At 42.1% G+C, this 12,619-nt stretch overlaps 1 protein-coding gene across 1 annotated transcript in view; it reads left to right on the forward strand.

Moving 5' to 3' along the window:
* Nucleotides 1-12,619, forward strand: part of PIAS1 (protein inhibitor of activated STAT 1) — an 82,542-nt gene that overhangs the window by 25,019 nt on the left and 44,904 nt on the right. Inside the window, exon 2 of the mRNA XM_088139234.1 lies at nucleotides 12,099-12,543. Coding sequence (XP_087995360.1) covers nucleotides 12,099-12,543 — 445 coding nt within the window. The remainder of the gene's footprint in view (nucleotides 1-12,098; nucleotides 12,544-12,619) is intronic.

Consider the following 12,619-nt stretch of genomic DNA (forward strand, 5'->3'; position numbering starts at 1 on the left):
GAGATGCTCCTCCCTCTCTCAAGCTGGGAGTGCTTCAGTTTTTTGGCCTCATTTAGCCCATCATTCTCTGAGCAACTGTCAAGTATCTTCACAGTCTCTTCTGATTCAAATGGAAAGAAGAGAGAAAGTTGAGTGTCATTGGCTTACTAATCCAAATGGCTTGACAGTTGCCTCACCATGTTCATATAGAACACCAGGAAAGAAAGATTAGAAATTTTGATTTCTCCACACTGTAATTGCCATGGGACCAATTAACCCATTGGCTGCTGGTGGTCTTCCAAAGAAGAATAGAACCTCTATAACACTATGAATCCAATTGCTACCTGAACAATATTTCATGGTCAACTGTGCCAGTGACATGCTTTTTAAATTACTTCTACATTAGAGCTATTATGACCACCCTTGTATTTAAGTGGCTCTCCTTCATTTTAATCTTTAGCTCTCCTTTATTTCCTTTTTCAGCCTCCAGAAAGGGGTAAATTTTTTGCAGACTAGGTTACTATATGAGCAATCGAAAACCTAAAAAGGATTTGTGAGGTTGTGAGAAGGAATGGAAAACTTGCACCATTTGAGTCTACTACAGTTTTAAGAGAGCATTTGAGGCTTTGCCTTCTAATTCAGTAATAGTGCTGAGATGGTGAGTATTGGAGACCGGAGGCTCTCCTGTGTTTGCCCCATGGCATGCAATATTTGTTCTGGCCTCCTGAGTATGATTGGTCTCAGTGCTGTGCTTTTAAGTAGCATTTTTCCTGTGGGTGTTTTGTTTCAGTTAGTTTTGTGATTTATTATATACTATGTTTTGATAAGTATTTTCTATGTTTAAATTGTTATCCTCTGCTAGACAACAAGTAGGCTAACATAATCTGAATAGAAGGATGCTGGAGGGGTTTTTAAGAGCAGCCATCTTCTTTCTTCTTGGTGCAGTTCAGCCCATACTGCATGAAACATTATTATCAGCTGGTATTTATTTATCAGTTTTTTACCGCCTATCTCACAAATGTGACTCTGGGTGGTGTACAGTAAAAACAGAACAATAAAAATACATCTTAAAATAACCATAAAAACAAGAAACATGTATATAACTTGGGAGAGTGTTTAAAAACCTCGTAGGCTCCCTGGTCCCAGGAGATCTCCAGGCCTGCTGGAAAAAAACATGTCTTACAACCTCTGGAAGGCCAATAGGGTTGGGTCTAACCTCACTTTGCGGGGGATGATGTTCCAAAGGATAGGTGCTATGGCAGAAAAGGCTCACCTCCTGGGTTCCATCAGATGAAACTCCTTAGCAGACAGGACTCATGGGCCCTTCCTGCCTGACCTGATGGGACAGGTAGATGTGAGTGGAAAGAGATGGTCCCTCAAGTACCCTGGCCCCATGCCATATAGGGACTGAAAGGTCAAAACCAGCACCTTGAATTGGACCCAGAAGCAAACTGGCAAACCATGCAGCTCACAGAGCAGAGGTATAATATGTGCCACTCTAGGGGTGCCCATAACTGCCACGCTGCCCCACGCATTTTGCACCAGTTGAAGCTTCCAGATACTTTTCAAGGGCAGCCCCATATAGAGTGTATTGCAGTAGTCCATTCGGGAGGTGATCAGGGCATGAGTAACGAGCAGAGTCTCTTGATCCAGGAACGGGCGCCACTGGCACACAACTTGAAGTTGTACAAAGGCCCTCCTGGGCATGACTGCCACCTGCTCCTTGAGCAGGAATCGTGAGTCCAGAAGGAGTCACAACAGCACAAAGAACAGCACAACCACGTTGCACTGTTTGAATGGACAGGCTATCTAGCTTTTCCAGTGTTCTCACGGAGATTTACCTAAAAAGAAAAAGCACGAGCAAGAATAAAATACAATGGAATTTAAGAAGAAAACTTGCAGTAAAAAACAGTACAGAAAGCAGGGGATGTATATTAAAATTAAAGACCCCAAAGATCCAGAGATACCCCCCAAAAAGAGAAGAAATCAATTTAAAAATAGTGTTGAACTGTTGCTTGCATAGTATGTTTGACTCTACTTTGCTGGCCAGGGATGAAGACACCAATAAATTCAATCAATTATAGTAGCTCAATAAGATTTTCCTGAAAACAAGACTTGAGCAAAAACTGGAGGAAGGTTATTAACTTTAAAAACATAAACTTCATGCGGTTGGCTGATTTTAGGAATCAGTTTTGTTTCTTGTCTTTCTGTGGGATGTGGACAATGGGTTCCTGAGGTGGAAACACATTTCCTTCCTGTTGCAGCCCCTCCACCCTCAATGCTACTGTAATGCCTCCATGCTTGAAGCAGGGAGGGGGTTGTGCTCTCCATTCCAAGCTTGCCTGAGGACATCAGGAGCACTTTAAACAGGTCTGCAGGACCAAGCGGTTGGTGTGGCTTGGATATTTCTGATCTGGTGGTACCTGATAGGCTCCCCGCTTATATTTGTTGATTCAGATTAGTTCTTCACAGTTTGATGGAACACAACCCAGACGCTTGGGTCAGGTTGAGTAGAATTTCCAGTTGCTGAAATGTAATATATTTTAGTCGCAAACACCATTTAATTGTTTTAGTTTGCTTTAGTGGTATGTGTTATTTTTCTTTTGTATTTTTTTGCATGCCCCCTAATGTCATATTTTTTTAACTAGGGTAGCCTACTTGTTCTAATGTTCTAAATGTTTAATTTAATTTTCAATGTAATTTTATTGCAGCCTTTAGCCAGCAGATAAAAGGAAACAAGAAAAAGACAAGTAGATAAACAACAAATGAGTATATACAGCAATGTTATTTCCTACTGTGGACCCCTTGTCGGGTTCTTGATACTAAGTAAGAATTTCACAATGTTATATGTTGTGTGAAAGACCTTATCAGCAAGCAGAAAATCAATGCAGAAAATACCTGATTGACCAGGGATTGCTGCTAAAAGAGGAGAAATTGATTTGGGCACAATATTGTATAAAACCTATAGAGTAAAAGAACGTATGTAGTTGATTCTACTTTTTGTGTGCTACACAGGCAGATTATGAGCCATAAGGAGATTGCGATATCTGCTCTGTAAAATGTTGACAGGAGGGCATTACAGTGAGCATTAGTAAAGGCCCATTGGTGGTTTGAATGAGTCAGAGAATAAAGCTAGGGAACCTTGCCTCTCTAATTAATTGTTCATGCAAAAGCTGGATGGTCAGTTCAAATTATACTGCAACCCAGTTTCAAGTAATTGTTGGGCAATCAACAATTTGCCTGAGACTAACTAAGATGTGGTCTGGGAGGGGCCACGTGAGAGTAGCTTCTGCTTAGTGGACTTTTTCCAAGTAGACTGAAAGGTATCACTTAAAACAGAGTGGAGTAATCCAATGGGTGGACTGATGAATTTAAGCCAGTAATTAAATATTGCTAGCCTGACTTTTGTTTTCACTCTAATCAGCCCTGCTTCTAGCCTAAGAGCCACATTTGAGATGTATTTGGAAGTACCAGATAAAGAACTAAGGAATCTCGATTGAACAGTTTCCAGTGGATTGAAGCTAGAATATAGACTGATGGCTGACAGAAATAGTACAGGTAGTTCTCGACTTAATGAACATTCATTTAACAACCATTCAAAGATATGATAGTGCTGAAAAAAGTGGCTTACGACTGGTCCTCACATGACTGTTGCAGTGTCCATGCAGTCACGTGATCAGAATTCGGGTGCTTGGCAACCAGCATGTATATACGATGGTTGCAGCATCCCAGGGTCACATGATCGCCCTTTGTAACCTTCCCAGGGGGCTTCTGACAAGCAAAGTCAATGGGGGAAGCCAGATTCGCTTAATGACCACGGCAAAAAGTTAATAAAATCGGGCATGACTCACTTAATGACTGCATCGTTTAGTGATGGAAATTCCAGCCTTGATTCTGGTTGTAAGTCGAGGACTACCTGTAATTGTACTAAGGCCTTTGCCTGGAAAACTTTAATGGCTATGAGTAAAATACCTATTGCCTTATGAGTAACAATACTATAGAATTGCTGTGGTAGTTCTTTGGGCTAAATTGGCAACCTAATCATCCTGTGTGCCCCTTCTGGCATTGGTTTGGAAAATAATCCCAAAATACTTAAACATTGGTTTAGTTTTTTTCCTGAGCTTCCACATCTCTAAATGGTTTTTCTTCCATACTCTCAAAAATAATATTTTTGTAGCTTTGCATAGCCCTTAGCCATTAAGGAGGTGGGCAGTTTATACATTTTTAAATAAATAAATGAAAGAACTAAATGACGCAGACAGAGCGAGCCAGTTTGGTGTAGTGATTAAGGCAAGGTTCTAGTCCTACCTGAGGCACAAAGCCAGCTGGGTGACTTTGAACCAGTTCCTCTCTCTCAGCCCTAGGAAGCAGGCAAGGGCAAACCACTTCCAAAAAAACCTTGCCGAGAAAGCTGCAGGGTCTAGTCCAGACAGTTACCAGGAGTCAGCACTGACTTGAAGGCATAAAAAATAAAAATAAAAAAATGAAGCAAATAGTAAATCATCAGGTACTTGGCCATCCATCTCTGTATATCAAAAATGCTGGTAGATGACTTGGCTTTATCTGCCAAGAAGGTGAACCTGGTCCAGAGCAGGCAAGAGCAGCAGAAGAAGGCGGAGTGGAGTTGATGTGATTCCATGGTTGAATAATGCAGTTAGTCCCCACACAGAATTGTGTTATGCAGCCAAACAGGAAATGCGTACTGGATAATGTTTTACTTTACAAGGCACTGACTGCATGTAACAAGTAATATTGCAACTAGCTGAAAGGGTTAGTTGGTGTAATTCAGAATTCTAATAGTCTGCCTCCTCTCTTGCTTCCCTCTGGTTTGTTTGCTCCAATATACAAAACATGACTCATTGAATAAAATAAGGCTCCTTAAAAACAACAACTCTACTGATGGTGGAAACTCCTACTCATGGTCAGTGATGTCATGATAGGTGGGATGTGATTGCAAAAATGCCTGGAGTTAAATCTGAGATGGGAGTGAAGGTTGACATTTTTTTTAAGAGCTAGATTCTTGGATTGTGCAGTGTTTCAGATTCAAAGGCAAAAAGGTGCTTTGGAGCACACAATTGTGCACTTGTCTGCAGCTCCTTAAAGCAGCCACTTCTTTTTCTGAAAGAAAAAGGGAAAAGACATCTTTGGTTTAAGGAAAACAAATATTACATTTATATTCTTGCATGTACAGTCATCCTGGATTTATTATCCAACATATAAAGTCCATTTGTATGGAGAGCCTGTTTGGTCTAGTGGTTAAGACACCAGGCTAGAAACCAGGAGACGGTGAGTTCTAGTCCCGCCTTAGGCATGAAGGCGGGATTTTGGGCCAGTCCCCCTCTCTCAGCCTACAACGTCAGGCTCAGCGACAAGCTGGCCAGTCAATCCCTGTCGCAACCAATGGATCAACATTCCATAGCATTCCAAAAAAGCAGACTCTGCACCTAGGAAGAAAAAAAAATAAAGTTCATTCGTATATTTTTTAAAAACTGAATTCCAGGCTAGAGTACATAGATTCTTAGATAGGAAAAGTCAGACATACAGGTACAAGATAGGTGGTACCTGGCTCAGCAGGAGTACTTGTGAGAAGGACTTGGGTATCCTGGTGATCCTGTACTCAGATTACCACGAGCCACCAATACGCTGCAGCTGCCAAACCTTGGGCTGCATCAATAGAGGTATAATGTTGAGATTACGAGAAATGATCATTCTGCTCTATGCTGCACTGGTCAGACTTCATGTGGAATACAGTACTGTGTCAGTTTTGATTGCCAAATACAAGAAGGATGCTGAGGAACAAGGAAGAGTGCAGAGAAGGGGAACAAAGAGGGTGAGGGTTTTGGAAGTTAAATCCTATGAAGAACAGATAAAACAACTGGGTATGTTTAAGCTTAAAGATAAGGCTAGGAAAGACTTCCAGTACAGTACTTGAACAGTTGTCACAGAGAAGAGGTTGTGGATTCCCATTCCATAGTATTCAAGAGTAGGACAAGAACCAATGGGTGGGAGCTTTATAGAGAGATCCAAACTCAAAATAAAGGGGATTTTTTTCAATGTGAGAACTCTTCAGCAGCAGACCACCCTGCTTCTTGGAGTCATGGGGGCTCCATCCCTGGATGTTTTCAAGCAAAGATTGGACAGCCATTTGTCTGGGATGGTCTGATGATTCCTACCCTGGACAGGGGTTGGACTAGAAGACCTTGGTGACTTCCAATCCTATGATTTTATGATTCATGCACTGTTTTCACTTCAAATAATGAGGGAAATAATGCTATGAATCATGCAAAATATCAAGAATTTCCAATGGTGATATTTAAGAGTAAAAACTTGGTGATATGTAGAGTGGAGGAGCTAAATAAATAAATAAACTTGTGGCCACCAATATTAAATATTTGGAATGAATATTATGTGTAATTATGTATATCTTGGTTTTGGGTCCCATTTCATCCAGAGCTTTTATGATTGCTTCCTTTTGTGCCTCAATTTTAAGATAGGGTAAATATTCTGATGCAGCTGTTTACTTAAGATGACCGATGTGGAATTTGCAATTTGCTGCCTTGGGCAGTTGAGTTGATACCAAGGTGTTTTTTTTTCCTTTCTGTTTGCAATGTAAATTATCTTTAGTGCCTTTAAAAAAGTGTATTGAGGCTTTTCCACTTTCTAAGGTAAATGTTGCCTTTTTGAACAATAATTGTATTTATGTATTTATGTATATATTTATTTATTAAACCAATTTTTATAGACGCCCATCTCACCATAAGTGACCATGGGTGACATACAACAAAGCTAAAAACAGTCAATAAATACATTAAAAATATAAAAAGCAAAATAAAACAGAGAATAAAAGGATGTTTAAAATAAGGGAGCCACCTCACTAATTCCCATCTCCTGGGGTCCCCAGGCCTGCTGGCATAACCAAGTCTTAAGGGACTTCTGGAAGCTCAACAATGACAAGGTCAGCCTCAGTTCAGAGGGGAGAAGATTCCACAACGCAGGTGCTACAGCAGAAAAGGGCCACTGCCTGGCACCCGCCAAATGTAGCTCCATAGGCGACGGAACCCGTAACATGCCCTCTCTGCTGGATCTGGTAGGACAGGCAGATGAAATCAAGGAGAGGCAATCCCTCAGATATCCTGGCCCCATGCCATGAAGTTCTTTAAAGATCAACGCCAGGATCTGGAAACAAACTGGTAACCAATGCAGCTTTGAGAAGCAGAGGTGTAACATGTGTTCTACTAGAAACACACATAACTACTTGTGCTGCTGCATTTTGTACCACTTGAAGTTTCTGAATACTCTTCAAGGGCAACCCCATTGCAGTAGTCTAACCAGGAGGTGACTAGGGCATGAGTGACCATGAGTAGGTCCCTCTGATCTAGGAATGGCCGCAACTGGTGCACAGTAAGAAGTTGTGCAAAGGACCTCCTAGCCATGACTACCACCTGCTCTTCAAGCAGGAGTTGTGAGTCCAGGAGGACCCCCAGATTGCACACAGGGTCTGTTTGGGGCAGTGCGAGCCCATCCAATATCAAAGATGGTTAAATCCTAGAACCAGAGGGCCTCAAAACCCAAAGCCACTCAGTCTTGTCCATCCAGATCCTCACAACCTCCAGACACTGAGATAGGACATCCACAGCATTGCTTAAGTCATCAGGAGCAGAGATGTACAATTGAGTATCATCAGAATACTGATGATACCTCACCCCATGGACACAGATGAGCTCACCCAGCAGTCTCATGTAGATTTTAAATAGGAGAGGTGAAAGCACTGACCTCTGCAGCATCCTGCATAGAAGGGGATGGGGGTGGGATCTCTCCTCCCCAGTTACCACCAATTGGAAGGAGGTGAACCAGCACAATACCGTGCTGCCCACCCCCAATTCTCTGATTTGGTCTAGAAGGACACAATGGTTGATGGTATCGAAAGCTGCTGAGAGGTCACGTAAGGCAAGGATAGATGCAGAACCACCATCCTGCCCATGCCAGAGATAATCCAAAAGTGTGACCAATGCCGTTTCTGTACCATACCCAGGTCTGAACTCTGACTGAAAAGGATCCAGATAATCTGCTTCATCCTCTGAAGCTGCTGCACAGCTACCTTTTCAGTCACCTTCCCCAAAAAGGGGAGGTTGGATATTGGATGAAAATTGTCCAGTATCATGAGGTCCAGCAATGGCTTCTTGAGGAGGGGGTGAACCAAAGCCTCCTTAAGAGGTGCAGGAATAACCCCCTCACTCAAAGAAGAATTCACCATCACTAGAACCCACCCCCCTTGACACTCCCCGGACTGCTTTCACAAGCCAAGGAGGGGCATGGATCTAGAGAGCAGGTGGCTGAGCTCACAGTCCTAAGGACCCTGTCCACTTGCTCAGGTCCAACAGGTTCAAACCATTCCCAGATAACCGGGCAAAACTCCACCCTAGGCATCTCCCACAGACCTGCAGCAAAGCCAGTGTCCAACTGCGAACAAATCCAAGCAATTTTATCTGACAGATGCTGAGCAGATTCCTCCGCATGACCCTGCAAAAGGTGTCTGGGGCCCTGTACCCAAACAGGGAAACGGCTGCGAGGCAGCAATCTGTGGATGCAATAAGGGCAGAGGAGTGCTGTCGCTTCATCACCCTTATCGCCACTTGGTAGGCCTTAATAGCGGCTCTAACTCGTGTTCAGTCGAGTTCGTCCTTAGATGAGCACCAGCAACATCTTGTCTCTCATTTCATCTCCCTCAACCCCTCCATAAACCACGAGGAGTCCACGGGAGGGGAGAGGTCGTGTAGGTGCGATCCAGTCCAAACCCTCAGCTGCCCTTTTATTCCAGGCAGCAACCAAGGCTTCAGATGGGCCATGCAGCAGACCAGCATGAGCAGCCCCCAGCTCCCTCTGGAGCCCCTCCAAGTCCATCAGTCGCCAGGGTGGACTAGTCTAATGGGTCCAGCCTCCCTGCAGCGGATAGTGGTGCCAGAGAATCCCAATTGCAGGTCACATAGCCACTGATCCCACGAACACCACATCTGGTGTGTGACCACTGTCCCACTGTCGGGGTCTGGATGACCTGGGATAGGTCCGTAGCCATGAACTCCTGAACCACTTCAGATCCCACTCCCAGGGAAGGCAGATTAAAATCCCCCAAGACCATAAGTCTGGGGAACTCCACCGCCAACCTGGAGATGGAATCAAGGAGCTCAGGCAGGGAGGTTGCTATGCAGCAGGAAGGCTGGTACAACAGCAACAGTCCCAACTGATCCCTAGAGCCCAGCTTAATGAACAGGGTCTCGCATCCAGTGACCTGTGGGCAGCGCCCCTAAAAGCCGTAAGCGATTCTCGGATGACAGTTGCCACACCACCACCCTGCCCCAGGTTCTCGGCTGGTGCCACACTCAAAACCCAGTTGGGCACATCTCCAAGAGGGGCACCCCCTCTTTCAGGCCCAGCCAGGTTTCAGTAATACATGCCAGGTTGATCCTCTCCTCCACGATCAAATCGCGGATGAGGGAGGCCTTATTACAGACCGACCTGGCATTTAAGAGCAACAGCTGGAAGCCAGGGCCTCTGACAGTTGGCTATTCTAAAGTTGACTCTTCATAGTAATCCACTGCTAGGGATTTGTATTTGTGCTCAGCCTTGTGGTGGTATTTGTGCTTTTGGGAGTCTGTTTGGAAAACTATGGGGTAGCTCTTTCAGCAGACTGTGTTGGACAGATGAAAATAGAGTCTAGCTAGCTTTAAGTATGCATAACTTCAGCTTTCTATTGACAATTTGCTGTAGAAGAGTTTGAGTTTTATTTTCTCCAAATTATGTATATTCATATGGGTGTCCCCTCTTTTATTATATTTATATACTGCCAGTTCAAACTGACTCGCAGGAGTTTTTATACTTCAAGATAATGAGATAGACAGCCAACCCTTATTAAGCATTGTCTGAGTTGTCCAAAAAATGTGAAAGAAAATGAAGTAGTTGCTCTTTCAGAAACATATTTGACATGGTTAATATGTGATTTTCCATTACTTTGTTCTAGAGTTCTTGCAAATAACTAAGATCTGCTTAAGCAGTGCACTTTAGTTGTTTATTTAAAAAAAACAAAACTTTTTTTTTATAAACAACTAAATTCCCCAAGGCTGGCTTGGGAATTCTGGGAGTTGAAGTCCACCCATCTTAAAGTTGCCAAGGTTGAGGAACCCTGATCTAAAGTATTAATACCTCTACTTACCCCTGATTCCCCGTCCGCCAAAATTTACCTGCTATTTTCATTCAGGGATTGTCCCAAAGTGTCAGTTTGTCAGTTTGACAAGGGTTGAACTCATATATGTTTTGCAGCCTTCTGGGCAGATAGTAAGGTAGAATTGACACCAAACCCTCAACCATGACATCCGTGGAGTCACATAATAACTTTCTAATTGTGCCTATAGGGTTCTTTTTTCTTTATCACTTACATTCCATAGAGAAGTTGAAGTCAGAATACATGCTTAGTGATAAAGCTGAAAATCAAAAAAGTTACATCATCATATGATAATTGTAATTTGGATAAAGAAAATCTAGAGATTTGCCTTCCCAGAGCAAATTTCTTAATATTTTACTAATCTGCTTAAAATAATTTTAAAAGCTATTAATGTAATGACACTTTGAAGTAAATCAAGGTGTCATTACATTAATATATTTTAAATCTTGAAATAAGGTTCATTTTTACAGCATTTATCTTTCCATAAACTCAACAGATTTTTAACCATTTAAAAGAGAAGAGGCACATGCACAGACTCATGTTTCTGTAGGTCAAGGAAAAAAAAAGGCTGTTATAAATTTTTTGAAAAAATTTAAAAAATGAAATAAAAATAGTAAAAAAAGTAAAAAAAGTAAAAACAAACATTTATAAACCAGTCCTATGTAAAATGTCTTCAGATGTTCAGATTCATAGCATCATAAGAAAAGGTTTGGATGTTCAAGCAGATGAAATGCTCCTAAATCTCTTGACTTGATGAGCCACAGGAGTGCATTGGAGGAAGAGCACACAAGCATCATATCAGCACTCACCTCTGCTGCAGTTTACCCTTTTTTTGATGGGATGTATAGATAGGTTGCAAAATGCAATCTTAAGATAAAATAAAATGGAATTGTAAATTATTTAATTAAGTATGATATGGTAAACAATGGAATTCCAGTAGATAATTTCATTTCATTTACTTATTTGGTTTTCACTTTTTTTGTGTGCTTTTGAGTCAGTTTTTGACTTCTGGCGACTACCTGGACTAGTCCCTGCAGTTTTCTTGGCAAGGTTTTTTGAAAGTGGCTTGTCATTGCCTGCTTCCTAGGGCTGAGAGAGAGGGACCGGCCCAAGGTCACCCAGCTGGCTTCGTGTCTAAGGCAGGATTAGAACTCATAGTCTCCCAGTTTCTAGCCTGGTGCCTTAACCACTACACCAAACTGGCTCTCACTTTCACGTTTCTATCCCACTGGAAAAGCTGTATTTCTATCTTCTAGTGCCATTTAACTATCTGATTGTCTTAATTAATTGCTTTCTTGTCTTTTCTAGTATGTCTTTAAGATAAATAATTTTGTTGACTTTTTCAAAGAGGATATCCTAAGAGGATATTAAATGCTTTTGTATTCTGCCATATGTACTCTGGAAATGATGTGGTTTGGAGTGTAGCAATATATTGCCAGATTCTTAAGCTCTTACTTTATATATTGTTGTTCCAGGCTGAATAATATACTGCTTGTTTGCATTAGAGAAATATATTGGGATTTTGCTTTGTTTTGTTCTATAATTCCCCCCCCCCCACATAACAATATTATAGTCAGTGGTTGACAGATTTTGGCAGGCTTGCAGGCATACCAGTCATTTGATGTTGAAAGGCCCTCCTCTGTCAAATGTTGCCCATAATAATATGTACTGTTTCTGAAATGAATTGTGAGATCAAGAGAAAACATGCTCCTTAATTAAGCTCTGAACTTATGATTGGGAAGGGGGAGTTTTTCCAACAACAACAAAATAATAATAAAATGATGACGATTGTATGTTCCTTGGAGCAAAGCTATGCTTTGCACAGATTAACTCTCTACAGTGTCATGTTCACAAACAGCTCTGATTTAATAACTGTTGTCTTCCCTTTTTGTTTGTCTTCAAGCAAATGGTGATGAGCCTCCGAGTGTCTGAGCTGCAGGTGCTTTTGGGATACGCAGGAAGAAACAAGCACGGCCGCAAGCACGAACTCCTTACTAAAGCGCTTCATTTGCTCAAGGCTGGCTGCAGTCCTGCTGTCCAAATGAAAATCAAAGAACTTTACCGGAGGCGGTTCCCACAAAAAATAATAACTTCTGCAGACTTGTCCATCCCTAGCGTCCACTCAACTTCCATGTCATCCCCTTTGTCATCCTCTACCATTCCACAGCTTGCTTTTGATGGCCACCCTGCAACCTCACCATTACTTCCTGTTTCTCTCCTGGGACCTAAACATGAACTGGACCTGCCCCATCTGACCTCAGCACTCCACCCCGTCCATCCAGACATAAAGCTTCAGAAGTTGCCATTTTATGACTTGTTGGATGAACTGATAAAACCAACCAGTCTAGGTAAGGGAATAATATTGTCACTTTTCTAAATGCCATCATTATATGCATCAGGAAGTAGATAATACATTTAAGGATC

This window comes from Python bivittatus, unplaced genomic scaffold (assembly GCF_059951505.1).
Source record: "Python bivittatus isolate LINGU-HERP-01145 unplaced genomic scaffold, Pbiv_v1 ctg000210_np1212, whole genome shotgun sequence".
Lineage (NCBI taxonomy): Eukaryota > Metazoa > Chordata > Lepidosauria > Squamata > Pythonidae > Python > Python bivittatus.